This window comes from Dendrobates tinctorius, unplaced genomic scaffold (assembly GCF_039654945.1).
Source record: "Dendrobates tinctorius isolate UK_male_01 unplaced genomic scaffold, ASM3965494v1 ptg000045l, whole genome shotgun sequence".
In the NCBI taxonomy this organism is placed as follows: Eukaryota; Metazoa; Chordata; class Amphibia; order Anura; family Dendrobatidae; genus Dendrobates; species Dendrobates tinctorius.
Window position 1 is genome coordinate 7,492,874 of NW_027361713.1, and position 13,368 is coordinate 7,506,241.

General features: G+C 44.8%; 1 protein-coding gene across 1 annotated transcript in view; it reads right to left on the bottom strand.

Annotated features, from left to right (window-relative positions):
- Window positions 1–546: 546 nt before the first annotated feature.
- The window catches only part of ITPR3 (inositol 1,4,5-trisphosphate receptor type 3), a 580,258-nt gene continuing 567,436 nt past the window's right edge, over window positions 547–13,368 (bottom strand). The window contains exons 57-58 of the mRNA XM_073575604.1: window positions 2,514–2,675; window positions 547–1,649 (exon numbers count right to left, since the gene is read on the bottom strand). Of these exons, the coding sequence (XP_073431705.1) occupies window positions 1,548–1,649; window positions 2,514–2,675 (264 nt within the window). The 3' untranslated portion in view covers window positions 547–1,547. The remainder of the gene's footprint in view (window positions 1,650–2,513; window positions 2,676–13,368) is intronic.

Below are 13,368 nucleotides of genomic sequence, written 5' to 3' on the forward strand. Positions count from 1 at the left end.
CTTTCACCTGTCAAGGACAGGAAACCAACTGATGCGTGGGAGAGGTGCCGCCCTTTTATGTCTGTGGGTTTCCTGTTCTTGAAGAGCGGATTCCCTCTCCCGTGGTGCTGTCATGGGAGACTGAATAAATGTTATTTATTAACTATTTTGTGTGACATTGCTTTCCTATTTAAAGGCAGAAGAATTAAAAGTATGAAAATTGTGACATTTTTGCCAAATTTCCAATATTTTCACAAATAAACGCAAAAAAAAATTGTTCTACATTTACCACTAACATGAAGTACAAACAAGAAAAAACACTCTCAAAATAAGTGGAATTCATTGAAGCGTTTCAGAGTTATTACCCCATAAAGTTATACTGGCCCGGTCAAGAAGATGAAAACAGGCTTTGGGGCGAAGGGGTTAATAAGAGTTTTTAGCTCTGCAGTTTTTTACGCTGTTTTTGTCCTACATTGCACATATCACATAAATATGTTCAGGAAATTCCCACAAATTGCATTCATATCCACAATTGTTGGAACATAAGAGGAAAGTTCAACTCAGTCATATAGTAACACACATTTAAGTACTTTATTATGCAATTCGTAAAGAGAAAATCTTATATTATTATTATCTATCAGGTTTCTACTCGTATATAAAGAGTTCCTAACTAACCAACTGTCCTATCTATTCTGTAAACAGCAAATTTCTCTATCAGGGGATGTCCATACCTATGTGTTGGGGAACATCTATGAAATGAAACTAGTATTATATACATGTAATGTTTGTAAACCTATCATTTTTGTTTCTTTTGATTAAAATTACATCATCCAAACAATCAAGTACTCAAGATTTGTATCCATGCAGGTCTATTACGAATAATCTTTTCCTTCATAAAAATAGTAAAGATTTTTCAACTGCATTGAAATGAGCCTATATGTGCTGTAACCAGTCAGTCCTATTACATTTTCTCTTACCATTAATCTGACCTCATTCAATATTTAGCTTCAATTCTAATCTGAGGAACAGTTCATGGTTCTATGAGCCTTAACATCTAAGACAGAGTATGTAAAATGAGTCAATAATTGCATCAATCTTCGTAGGTGCCTGACACAATCCCAATAGCACTTCAAACACTAGCTAGGTCCTGGTCATTATTTGTTGTGGTGGATGCTTGCCTTATATTAATCTTATTTACTATATCAAGAAACATTTAACAGGGTTAATATATGTTCTAGTTGAACTTTGTGCAAAAGACTGTTTCCTTTGTGTGCTTTTAATATTTCGTTCCAGGGGTGTTCATAAAACGAGTGCGCATGTAGGCCTGCACGTGTATTGCACACTTCCACAGTCTGTCTTCCGGGATTCCCCTTAGTTCCAGGAAACAACTTTCTTCAATGCTACGATCATGTTCTGAACGTACAAACCCCAAAACATTCATGCTTTTCTAGAAAGAGCAGCATTATCATTGTTATGCATATTATTAGCACTGTTCACACAGCGTTCAGCTATGGTCTTCAACAACATTTTATGGTGGACAGCGCATCTTCAGCATCTTTCCAATGCTATCACTGGCTGACTATGGCTTGATTGCTGGCCATGGAATGTCCCGTGTTTGCCTGAACATCTACAAATCCCATTCTCTGACGACGTTTCCTTTGCTCGGTCATCTAAATGAAAAAACGAACAAGAGAAAGTATCAAATGTATCTGTAAATTAGTTTCTGCCTCAGTACTTACACTCTGCAGCCTGGCATATATTAATCTCTTAAGGATAGTTAAGCGAATGATAAATTACTTGCAGAGTGTTTGCGTTTGAAGGAACTGCAGAAGAGTAAAAACCTTGTCATCCAATAGTGAAGCAGTAAAATTGAATTATGCTAATATTGAGAGGGTGAGAGATTCATTATCTTCTAGGAATAATCATGCACCATCATAATATACACTACCAAAAGTCTCTAAGACCTTCTACTGCTAGAACAGATTGGTGGTAGTTGTGATAGCACCTAAAAGCCAGTGCTAAAGCTGAATACACAACTGCTGAAAGGGCCATGTAATATGAACTGTACAAAGTGTAAAATTGAAGTATGCACTGATAGATTACATTTTACAGACCTGTATCTCCATATCATGGTGCCAATACAATATCACTATACAGAGGATCATTATGAGTCAAAGAGACTTCATGTGTCTCCTCTATACAGGTCAAACCATGCGGAACCAAACTGGTTTTGGGATAATTTCCAGAAAGGGGCATGTACAGGCTCAGCCACAGTTGCAATGTACGAAAGTAGATTAAAGGTAAACATTTAAAGCCAAAGCAATTAGAATGTTATTTTATTCTTTTTAGCAAAGCTATGTGACTGTGCGGTGCCAGGCTATGATATCATCAGCCAATTTCATACCAATCTTCCACAGACTATAGAAAATCACAGTGCCGTCTCTGCGACATTACCATCCATTCTTCACAAGTTGGCTGCACAGGCTGTGCGACTTGCCCTTTGCTAGTGAAATTGATGAAGGTGAAGTCTGTACCTGTTCCTTGAGCTCATTGAGCTGTGATGTTAGATGAGTAACCAGCCGCATGGTTGAGTTCAGTTTGTCCTGGAGGCTACGTATCTCATTCTGCTCTCCCTCCCCTTCATTACTGACTAGAGACATTGCTCTCATCCTAGGAAACCAGTCCAGGTTTTTACTCTGCAGAAAAAGACATCAAATATAATATGTATATATTATTAACATGGCTTTAGCAGTTTACTTTAAATATATGCACACTCAAATACAACCTATTTCTGCCTTCCATCAGCAGAGCGTTTTTTTGCCTGATATATTGCACATTCTGCAAATGGACACCACTCCAGCATTTTTTTATTGCACTGCTGGAGTGATACTTTAAATATAGTTCCTCTGCCCCTGTCTGATACTCACCTTCCGGTATTTCCATCTGTTCTCGACGCTGCACTTGTCGGCCTTTGGTGAAAAATTACCTGCCTGCAGCTCCAATATTTCATGGAGCTTTGCTGAGGTCACTTTTCAAGACAAGTCTGACAGCCTCATTCTGGCTTTCATAGACTTGTATTGTGAGCTTGTGACGTAGCTTCTTACTTCCAGCCAGTCAGAAGCTACTGTCACAAGATGGCCGAGGGTTTGGAGATGGAGAAAAATGGTGAAAACGCCAGAGGGCGAGTATATGACCAAGGACAGGGGACTTACATTTAAAGCGTCACTTCAGTGATGAAAAAAGAAAAAACGCTGGAGTGGTGCTTTAAATTAGACCTAAAACTAAAATGTAATAGTTGTATAATTATGGTGGACAAAGTTACCTGCACAGCACTCATTATTGAAATTCCTGCAAGACATTCATTTATTCGCTTAAAGGGCTGTTCCCATCTCAGACATTTATGGCATATCATGTGGATGTGGGTCCAGTATTTAGGAGTGGGTCTCACTGGAGGCCGGGGCTCTGACATGAGCCATTGTAAACTTAGAGGTGGCTGAGCATGAGGGTCGCTCTCCATTCACTTTCATAGGAATTTCCCAAAATACCTAGCCAAACATGTGAGGTGGAATCTGCATCTATGAGATAAGGAATGTCAGCAGAAAGCACAGCACTGGGTCCAGTGATGGGTGTCTACCGCCGCTCCAGTCTCATTGTTTTGGCTGCAGCCGTGATGAGACGTTGACAACGTGCATCAGTGCTGTAGCTAATGATTGAGCTCTGCTGAAGTGGTGTCACAGCTGCAGCCCAAACACTGAGGCCCGAGTAGTGGCTGACAGCCTGAAAATGGAAAACCACTTTGAGACATATTTGATTTATAGATCAATCATTAAACCTAAATTAAACACAATCAAAAATATTTCTTTATTACCCTTATTTACAACTGAATGCCAAAAGTTACATTTCTAGGATGTGTAACCAATGAGTGAGCGGTACTAGAACTACAAGTAACTTATGTTATCTTTGAACACCATTTTATTTCCTATATTTGTCCAAAATTCTGATTTCTTGACACATATCACTAGCTGATGGAGATCGCGATTTCTGTTGCTCTAAATCCCATGTCATAGCCATAGATTTTAATGCTAAATGTCTACCACTAGTAATGTGAGCTGGCCACAGAAAATGTGAGCTGGCCACAGAAAATTATACAGTGCGTTCAATACCACAGAATGCAGTATACAGTAAGCTCCTGGTTTCTCACTAGTACTGGAAGAATTATGTCTATGCAGGGAATTTAAAGCTCTGTATCAGAAAAACTAAACTCAACTGCTTTAAACCTTACATCATGTTATTTTTAACAGTTGGACATTCACTTAAAAGTCAACAAACATCTCACTATTGCAGAATGTCTGTGCTGGATTAAACAGAAAATGTTTAATTTCTTTTCATATGGTAATATAATACATAGGGAATTACTTTGGATACATTTAGCACCTTACAACCATATAGCCACAATCCTCAGACTTAGGCCGGAGTCACACTAGCGAGGAATACGGATAAATGCTATGCAATAAAACAATGCTTAGCACTCGGACCGCTGTTAATCTATGGGGCAGCTCCCATCACCGTTTTCTTTTCTCGGTCGTATTATACGTGCGAGTGATATCGCAGCATGCTGCGATTTGCTACGTATATCGGCCGAGACTCGCCAATGAATGTCTATGGGTGTGAGAAAAAAATCGCACAGCACTCGGACTTTGTGTGTGCCGTCCAATTTTTACGCCCCGTTGTCCTTTGAAAAGCCGCCAATTCATGTGCGGCTACAGTAAAATCACACTGACAGCTCACAAAACATTAGATATATACACATAGAATACATATACTGTATATACACGTCAGTAACACATATATATATACACATTTATATTACATGGATAGATAGATAGATAGTTAGATGAAAACCGGTGTACAGTAAAATCACACTGACATTTTAGAAAATAGATATATACACATAGAATACACACACACACACACACACACACACACACACACATATATAAATACACACACATATACTAGATGGTGGCCCGATTCTAACGCATCGGGTGTTCTAGAATATGTATGCAGTTTATTTTTGAAGATTTAATAATAATTCAATAATGCACCCCCCAATCCTGATACGTATGGTTCTCGCACCCCCAATCCTGATATGTATGGTTCTCTCACCCCCAATCCTGATATGCATGCTACCCCTCAACCCCCTATCCTGGTATGCATGGTCCCCTGACCCCCCAATCCTGGAATGCATGGTCCTCTCACCCCCCAATCCTGGTATGCATGGTCCTCTCACCTCTCTTTCCTGGTATGAATGGTCCGCTCACCCCCCTTTCGGGGTATACATGGTCCCCTCACCCCCCAATCCTGGAATGCATGGTCCTCTCACCCCCCAATCCTGGTATGCATGGTCCTCTCACCCCTCTTTCCTGGTATGCATGGTCCTCTCACCCTCTAATCCTGGTATGCATGGTCCCCTCACCCCCCCTATCCTGGACATGTGTTTATTTGACCACAACATTTTATTGGGTCCTGGTGTCTCAATTTAGTGTGATTGATTAACGAGAAGAGAGAGCCAAAAAAAAAAAAAAAAAAACAACTTAGCCTTAACCTCCTATATATTCAGACATAGCTAGGGGGAGCATTTATGCAGGGGTGGCATTTATGCACATGTAATCGAAGTACATGTATCAAAGTACTTCTGGCAGTTATAACATGGCAGTTAGACAAGGCAGGAGACAGGTAAGACATTTATATACATCTACTCTCTGTACATTAGGAGTACAACAAATATATACCATATGCATTTGTGTAATTTATATCCTGGCCGCTGCATTCACACACATCCACCGCCCTGGCATTAACTCTCCACACTCCATCCATATTGGCCCCTCGCTCCTTTCCTCTCCTATGTATAGCACTCATGCTCTTTTCACATTGTTAAATTGCACAGATCCAGCCAGTCCCACCATTCAACACCAGAGACGCTCTCACAAATCACTTAACCATCTGCTCACTCTTTCTATCCTCCTTCTCCTAGTTGCAGGAGACATTGCTCCCAACCCTGGTCCCCCATGTTATAGAAAGTCAAACCCCCCCACTGCTACACTCAGAAACCCCTCTAATCTTATTAATATTCCCTGCATGCCATCTGTCTCTCTTAATTGTGCACTTTGGAATTCTCGCTCAGTGTGTAACAAACTCTCCTTCATTCATGACTTCTTCCTTTCTAATTCTCTTAACCTTCTGGCTCTTACTGAAACCTGGATCCAGCAGTCAGATACTACCGCTGCTGCTGCTCTTTCATACGGGGGGCTACACTTCTCTCATACCCCAAGATCAGACAATAGAGCTGGTGGAGGCGTTGGTCTGCTCCTATCACCAAAATGTACCTTTCAGGTTATCCCTCAACTACCCTCACTTGTCTTCCCTTCTTTTGAGGTCCATGCCGTCAGACTCTACACCCCCTTCTCCATGCGAGTGGCGGTGGTATATCGTCCTCCCGGCCCCTCCCATCAGTTCCTGGATCATTTTGCCACTTGGCTTCCACATTTTCTCTCCTGTGACATCCCTACCCTCCTCATGGGAGATTTCAACATCCCCATTGCTCTTCCCCTCTCCCCATCTGCTACTCACCTTTTATCTCTAACCTCCTCATTTGGCCTTTCGCAGCTTACTAATTCTCCAACGCATGAAGACGGAAACTCCCTCGACTTGGTCTTCTCTCGGCCTTGTGCAGTGGATGATTTTGCAAACTCCCCTCTCCCGCTCTCTGACCACAATCTTCTTTCATTCTCTATAAAGAACTGCCAGGCTGCTCAGGTCACCCCCACTGTCCAGACTTATAGAAACACACAGGCCATTAACACCCAGAAACTTCTGAAGAACTTGCAGTCTTCATTGGCCCCTATCTCCTCCCTCTCATGTCCTGATTCTGCATTGAAGCATTACAATGAAACACTTCAAACTGCCCTGGATGAATTTGCACCCCCTATAAATAGAACACCACAACGCAGACGGCGACAACCCTGGCACACGGTGCAAACACGTTTCCTGCAGCGGTGCTCCAGGTGCGCCGAACGTCTGTGGAGAAAATCCAATCTACACGAAGATTTCATCCATTTTAAGTTTATGCTTAGAACATACAACACTGCCCTTCACCTCTCCAAACAAACCTATTTCAACACCCTCATCATCTCACTGTCCAATAACCCGAAACGTCTCTTTGACACTTTTCATTCTCTACTCAATCCAAGAGTACAGGCCCCAACCACGGAGCTCCGAGCTGACGATCTGGCCAATTACTTCAAAGAAAAAATTGACCAGATCCGACAGGAAATTATCTCCAAATCCCCTCATACCATGCACTGTCCTCCCTCCCCCACTGCATCTAACTCACTCTCTGATTTTGAACCAGTCACAGAAGAAGAAGTAAGCAGGCTCCTTGCATCTTCTCGCCCAACTACTTGCACCAGTGACCCATTTCCGTCACATCTCCTCCAGTCCCTTTCCCCTGCTGTCACCCCTCACCTAACTAAAATATTTAACCTCTCTCTCTCTTCTGGTATTTTTCCCTCCTCATTTAAGCATGCCATCATACATCCACTACTTAAAAAACCATCCCTCGACCAAAATTGTGCCGCTAACTATAGACCTGTCTCTAATCTTCCCTTCATCTCTAAACTCCTGGAACGCCTGGTCCACTCCCGTCTTATCCGCTATCTCTCAGAAAACTCTGTTCTCGACCCTCTCCAATCCGGTTTCCGCTCTTTACACTCCACTGAAACTGCCCTCACTAAAGTCTCTAATGATCTGCTAACAGCTAAATCAAATGGTCATTACTCCATGCTAATTCTCTTGGATCTCTCTGCAGCATTCGACACTGTGGATCATCAGCTCCTCCTCACTATGCTCCGTTCCATTGGCCTCAAGGACACCGTTCTCTCCTGGTTCTCCTCCTATCTCTCCGACCGCTCCTTTACTGTTTCTTTTGCCGGTTCCTCCTCCTCTCACCTTCCTCTTACTGTTGGGGTTCCTCAAGGATCGGTTCTAGGCCCCCTCCTCTTCTCCTTGTACACTGCCCCTATTGGTCAAACAATCAGTAGATTTGGTTTCCAGTACCATCTCTATGCTGATGACACCCAATTATACGCTTCTTCTCCTGACATCACGCCAGCCTTTCTAGAAAACACTGGCGATTGTCTAAACGCTGTGTCTAATATCATGTCCTCACTATATCTGAAACTGAACCTATCAAAGACTGAACTCCTTGTGTTTCCTCCCGCTACTAATGTACCTACACCCGACATTGCCATTTCCGTCTGTGGTTCCACTATTACTCCCCAGCAACATGCCCGCTGTCTTGGGGTCATACTTGATTCCGAGCTTTCCTTTGCCCCCCACATTCGATCACTGGCTCGCTCTTGTCATCTGCACCTCAAAAACATTTCTAGAATTCGACCTTTTCTTACTTTTGACTCTGCAAAAACTCTTACTGTTTCTCTTATTCATTCTCGTCTCGACTATTGTAACTCTCTTCTAATCGGTCTCCCTCTTACAAAACTCTCCCCTCTCCAATCTGTCTTGAATGCTGCAGCCAGGATCATATTCCTCACCAATCGTTACACCGATGCCTCTACCTTGTGCCAGTCATTACACTGGCTACCCATCCACTCCAGAATTCAGTATAAACTTATTACCCTCACCCACAAAGCCCTCCATGGCTCAGCACCACCCTACATCTCCTCCCTTGTTTCAGTATACCACCCTACCCGCGCCCTCCGTTCTGCTGATGACCTGAGGTTAGTATCCTCAATAGTCAGAACCTCCCACTCCCGTCTCCAAGACTTTACACGTGCCGCGCCAATTCTTTGGAATGCACTTCCCAGGTCAATACGATTAGTCCCCAGTCCCCACAATTTTAAGCGTGTCCTGAAAACGCATTTATTCAGACTGGCCTATCGCCTCAACACATTAACCTAACCTATCCCTGTGTGGCAGAGCCAAAAATTTTACCATAACCAGGTTCCCAGCATCATGTTCCCACATGCTTTATGCATCCATTAGCCCTCTGTGTCTGTACTGTTACACACTTAACATTATGGCTGGTCCGTACAATCAGGGCAACTGTTACCACCCACCTTTCATGTCTACCTCTTTCCTCATAGACTGTAAGCTTGCGAGCAGGGCCCTCACTCCTCTTGGTATTTGTTATAATCTACTGTATGTGATTATTGTTATGCTGTAATGTCTATTGTCTGTACAAATCCCCTCTGAAATGTAAAGTGCTGTGGAATATGTCGGCGCTATAAAAATAAAATTTATTATTATTATATTATTATTATTATTTAGCACCTTACAACCATATAGCCACAATCCTCAGACTTAGGCCGGAGTCACACTAGCGAGGAATACGGATAAATGCTATGCAATAAAACAATGCTTAGCACTCGGACCGCTGTTAATCTATGGGGCAGCTCCCATCACCGTTTTCTTTTCTCGGTCGTATTATACGTGCGAGTGATATCGCAGCATGCTGCGATTTGCTACGTATATCGGCCGAGACTCGCCAATGAATGTCTATGGGTGTGAGAAAAAAATCGCACAGCACTCGGACTTTGTGTGTGCCGTCCAATTTTTACGCCCCGTTGTCCTTTGAAAAGCCGCCAATTCATGTGCGGCTACAGTAAAATCACACTGACAGCTCACAAAACATTAGATATATACACATAGAATACATATACTGTATATACACGTCAGTAACACATATATATATACACATTTATATTACATGGATAGATAGATAGATAGTTAGATGAAAACCGGTGTACAGTAAAATCACACTGACATTTTAGAAAATAGATATATACACATAGAATACACACACACACACACACACACACACACACACACACATATATAAATACACACACATATACTAGATGGTGGCCCGATTCTAACGCATCGGGTGTTCTAGAATATGTATGCAGTTTATTTTTGAAGATTTAATAATAATTCAATAATGCACCCCCCAATCCTGATACGTATGGTTCTCGCACCCCCAATCCTGATATGTATGGTTCTCTCACCCCCAATCCTGATATGCATGCTACCCCTCAACCCCCTATCCTGGTATGCATGGTCCCCTGACCCCCCAATCCTGGAATGCATGGTCCTCTCACCCCCCAATCCTGGTATGCATGGTCCTCTCACCTCTCTTTCCTGGTATGAATGGTCCGCTCACCCCCCTTTCGGGGTATACATGGTCCCCTCACCCCCCAATCCTGGAATGCATGGTCCTCTCACCCCCCAATCCTGGTATGCATGGTCCTCTCACCCCTCTTTCCTGGTATGCATGGTCCTCTCACCCTCTAATCCTGGTATGCATGGTCCCCTCACCCCCCCTATCCTGGTATGCATAGTCCCCTCACCCCCCTTTCTTGGTATGCATGGTCCCCTCACCCCCCTTTGCTGGTATGCATGGTCCTCTCACACCCCAATACTGGTATGTATGCTCACCGTCACCCCCCTTTCCTGGTATACATGGTCCCCTCACCCCCCAATCCTGGTATGCATAGTATGCTCACCCCCCTTTCCTGGTATGCATGGTCTCCTCACCCACCTATCCTGGTATGCATGGTCCCCTCACCCCCCTTTCCTGATATGCATGGTCCCCTCAACCCCCAATCCTGGTATGCATGGTCCTCTTACCCCCCTTTCGGGGTATGCATGGTCCTCTTACCCCCCTTTCGGGGTATGCATGGTCCCCTCACCCCCCTTTCTTGGTATGCATGGTCCCTTCACCCCCCTTTGCTGGTATGCATGGTCCTCTCACACCCCAATCCTGGTATGTATGCTCACCGTCACTCCCCTTTCCTGGTATGTATGGTCCCCTCACCCCCCAATCCTGGTATGCATGGTATCCTCACCCCCCTTTCCTGGTATACATGGTCCCCTCACCCCCCTATCCTGGTATGCATGGTCCTCTCACCCACCTTTCCTGATATGCATGGTCCCCTCATCCCCCTTTCCTGATATGCATGGTCCCCTCACCCCCCAATCCTGGTATGCATGGTCCCCTCACCCCCTTTCCTGATATGCATGGTCCCCTCAACCCCCAATCCTGGTATGTATGCTCACCGTCACCCCCCTTTCCTGGTATGCATGGTCCCCTCACCCCCCCAATCCTGGTATGCATGGTCCCCTCACCCCCCTTTCCTGGTATGCATGGTCCCCTCACCCCCCTTTCCTGGTATGCATGGTCCCCTCACCCTCCAATCCTGGTATGCATGGTCCCCTCACCCCCCAATCCTGGTATGCATGGTCCCCTCACCCCCCAATCCTGGTATGCATGGTCCCCTCACCCCCCAATCCTGGTATGCATGGTCCCCTCACCCCCCAATCCTGGTATGCATGGTCCCGTCACACCCCAATCGTGGTATGCATGCTCACCATCACCCCCCTTTCCTGGTATGCATGGTCCCCTCACCCCCCAATCCTGGTATGCATGGTCCCCTCACCCCTCAATCCTGGTATGCATGGTCCCCTCACCCCCCTTTCCTGGTATGCATGGTCCCCTCACCCCACTTTCCTCGTATGCATGGTCCCCTCACCCCCCAATCCTGGTATGCATGGTCCCCTCACCCCCCTTTCCTGGTATGCATGGTTCCCTCACCCCCCTTTCCCGGTATGCATGGTCCCCGCACCCTCCAATCCTGGTATGCATGGTCCCCTCACCCCACAATCATGGTATGCATGGTCCCCTCAAGCCCCCCTTTCACGGTATGCATGGTCCCCTCACCCTCCAATCCTGGTATGCATGGTCCCCTCACCCCCTCACCCTGGTATGCATGGTCCCCTCATCCCCCTTTCCTGGTATGCATGTCCCCTCACCTCCCTTTCCGTGTAGCCGTGACCAATCAGTGTCGCGGCCCTCTGTCTGCGACCAATCAGCAACGTGGCCCTGCAGCCACGACCAATCACTGCTGCGGCCCTCTAGCATGTAAAAAAATAATATTAAAAAATAAAAAAAAAGTTATTCTCACCTTCCGACGGCCTCCTGTCTTCTTTCCACGTGCCCGGCCTCGCGTTCCCATAATGCTTTGCGGCTTAGACCGCTGATGACGTCGGTCTACTTTCTCGCTCTCGCGAGAGTGACGTCGGTCTTCTTTCTCGCTCTAGCGAGTGACGTCATCAGCGGTCTAAGCCGCAAAGCATTACTGGGAACGCGAGGCAGGGAGCGTGGAAAGAAGACAGGAGGCCGTCGGAAGGTGAGAATAACCTTTTTTTAATTTTAATTCTCTTTTTTACAGATTAAGGACTGCGCCCGATTGAGCGTTGCGCTCGACTGCGCATGCCGCTGATTGCGCCTTACCGTTACAAACAGCTGCGCTTGTCGCTGATTGGTTGCGGCCTGGCGGGGGCCTGGCGGCCGCGACCAATCAGCTACCCGTGATTTCGGTTACAGACAGACATGATAAGACGATTATATATATATAGATATATATATATATGGATGTCAGTGACACACACTATATATATATATATACAGTGGGGAAAAAAAGTATTTAGTCAGTCAGCAATAGTGCAAGTTCCACCACTTAAAAAGATGAGAGGTGTCTGTAATTTACATCATAGGTAGACCTCAACTATGGGAGACAAACTGAGAAAAAAAAATGCAGAAAATCACATTGTCTGTTTTTTTTTCATTTTATTTGCATATTATGGTGGAAAATAAGTATTTGGTCAGAAACAAGCAATCAAGATTTCTGGCTCTCACAGACCTGTAACTTCTTCTTTAAGAGTCTCCTCTTTCCTCCACTCATTACCTGTAGTAATGGCACCTGTTTAAACTTGTTATCAGTATAAAAAGACACCTGTGCACACCCTCAAACAGTCTGACTCCAAACTCCACTATGGCGAAGACCAAAGAGCTGTCAAAGGACACCAGAAACAAAATTGTAGCCCTGCACCAGGCTGGGAAGACTGAATCTGCAATAGCCAACCAGCTTGGAGTGAAGAAATCAACTGTGGGAGCAATAATTAGAAAATGGAAGACATACAAGACCACTGATTATCTCCCTCGATCTGGTGCTCCACGCAAAATCCCACCCCGTGGGGTCAGAATGATCACAAGAACGGTGAGCAAAAATCCCAGAACCACGCGGGGGGACCTAGTGAATGAACTGCAGAGAGCTGGGACCAATGTAACAAGGCCTACCATAAGTAACACACTACGCCACCATGGACTCAGATCCTGCAGTGCCAGACGTGTCCCACTGCTTAAGCCTGTACATGTCCGGGCCCGTCTGAAGTTTGCTAGAGAGCATTTGGATGATCCAGAGGAGTTTTGGGAGAATGTCCTATGGTCTGATGAAACTAAACTGGAACTGTTTG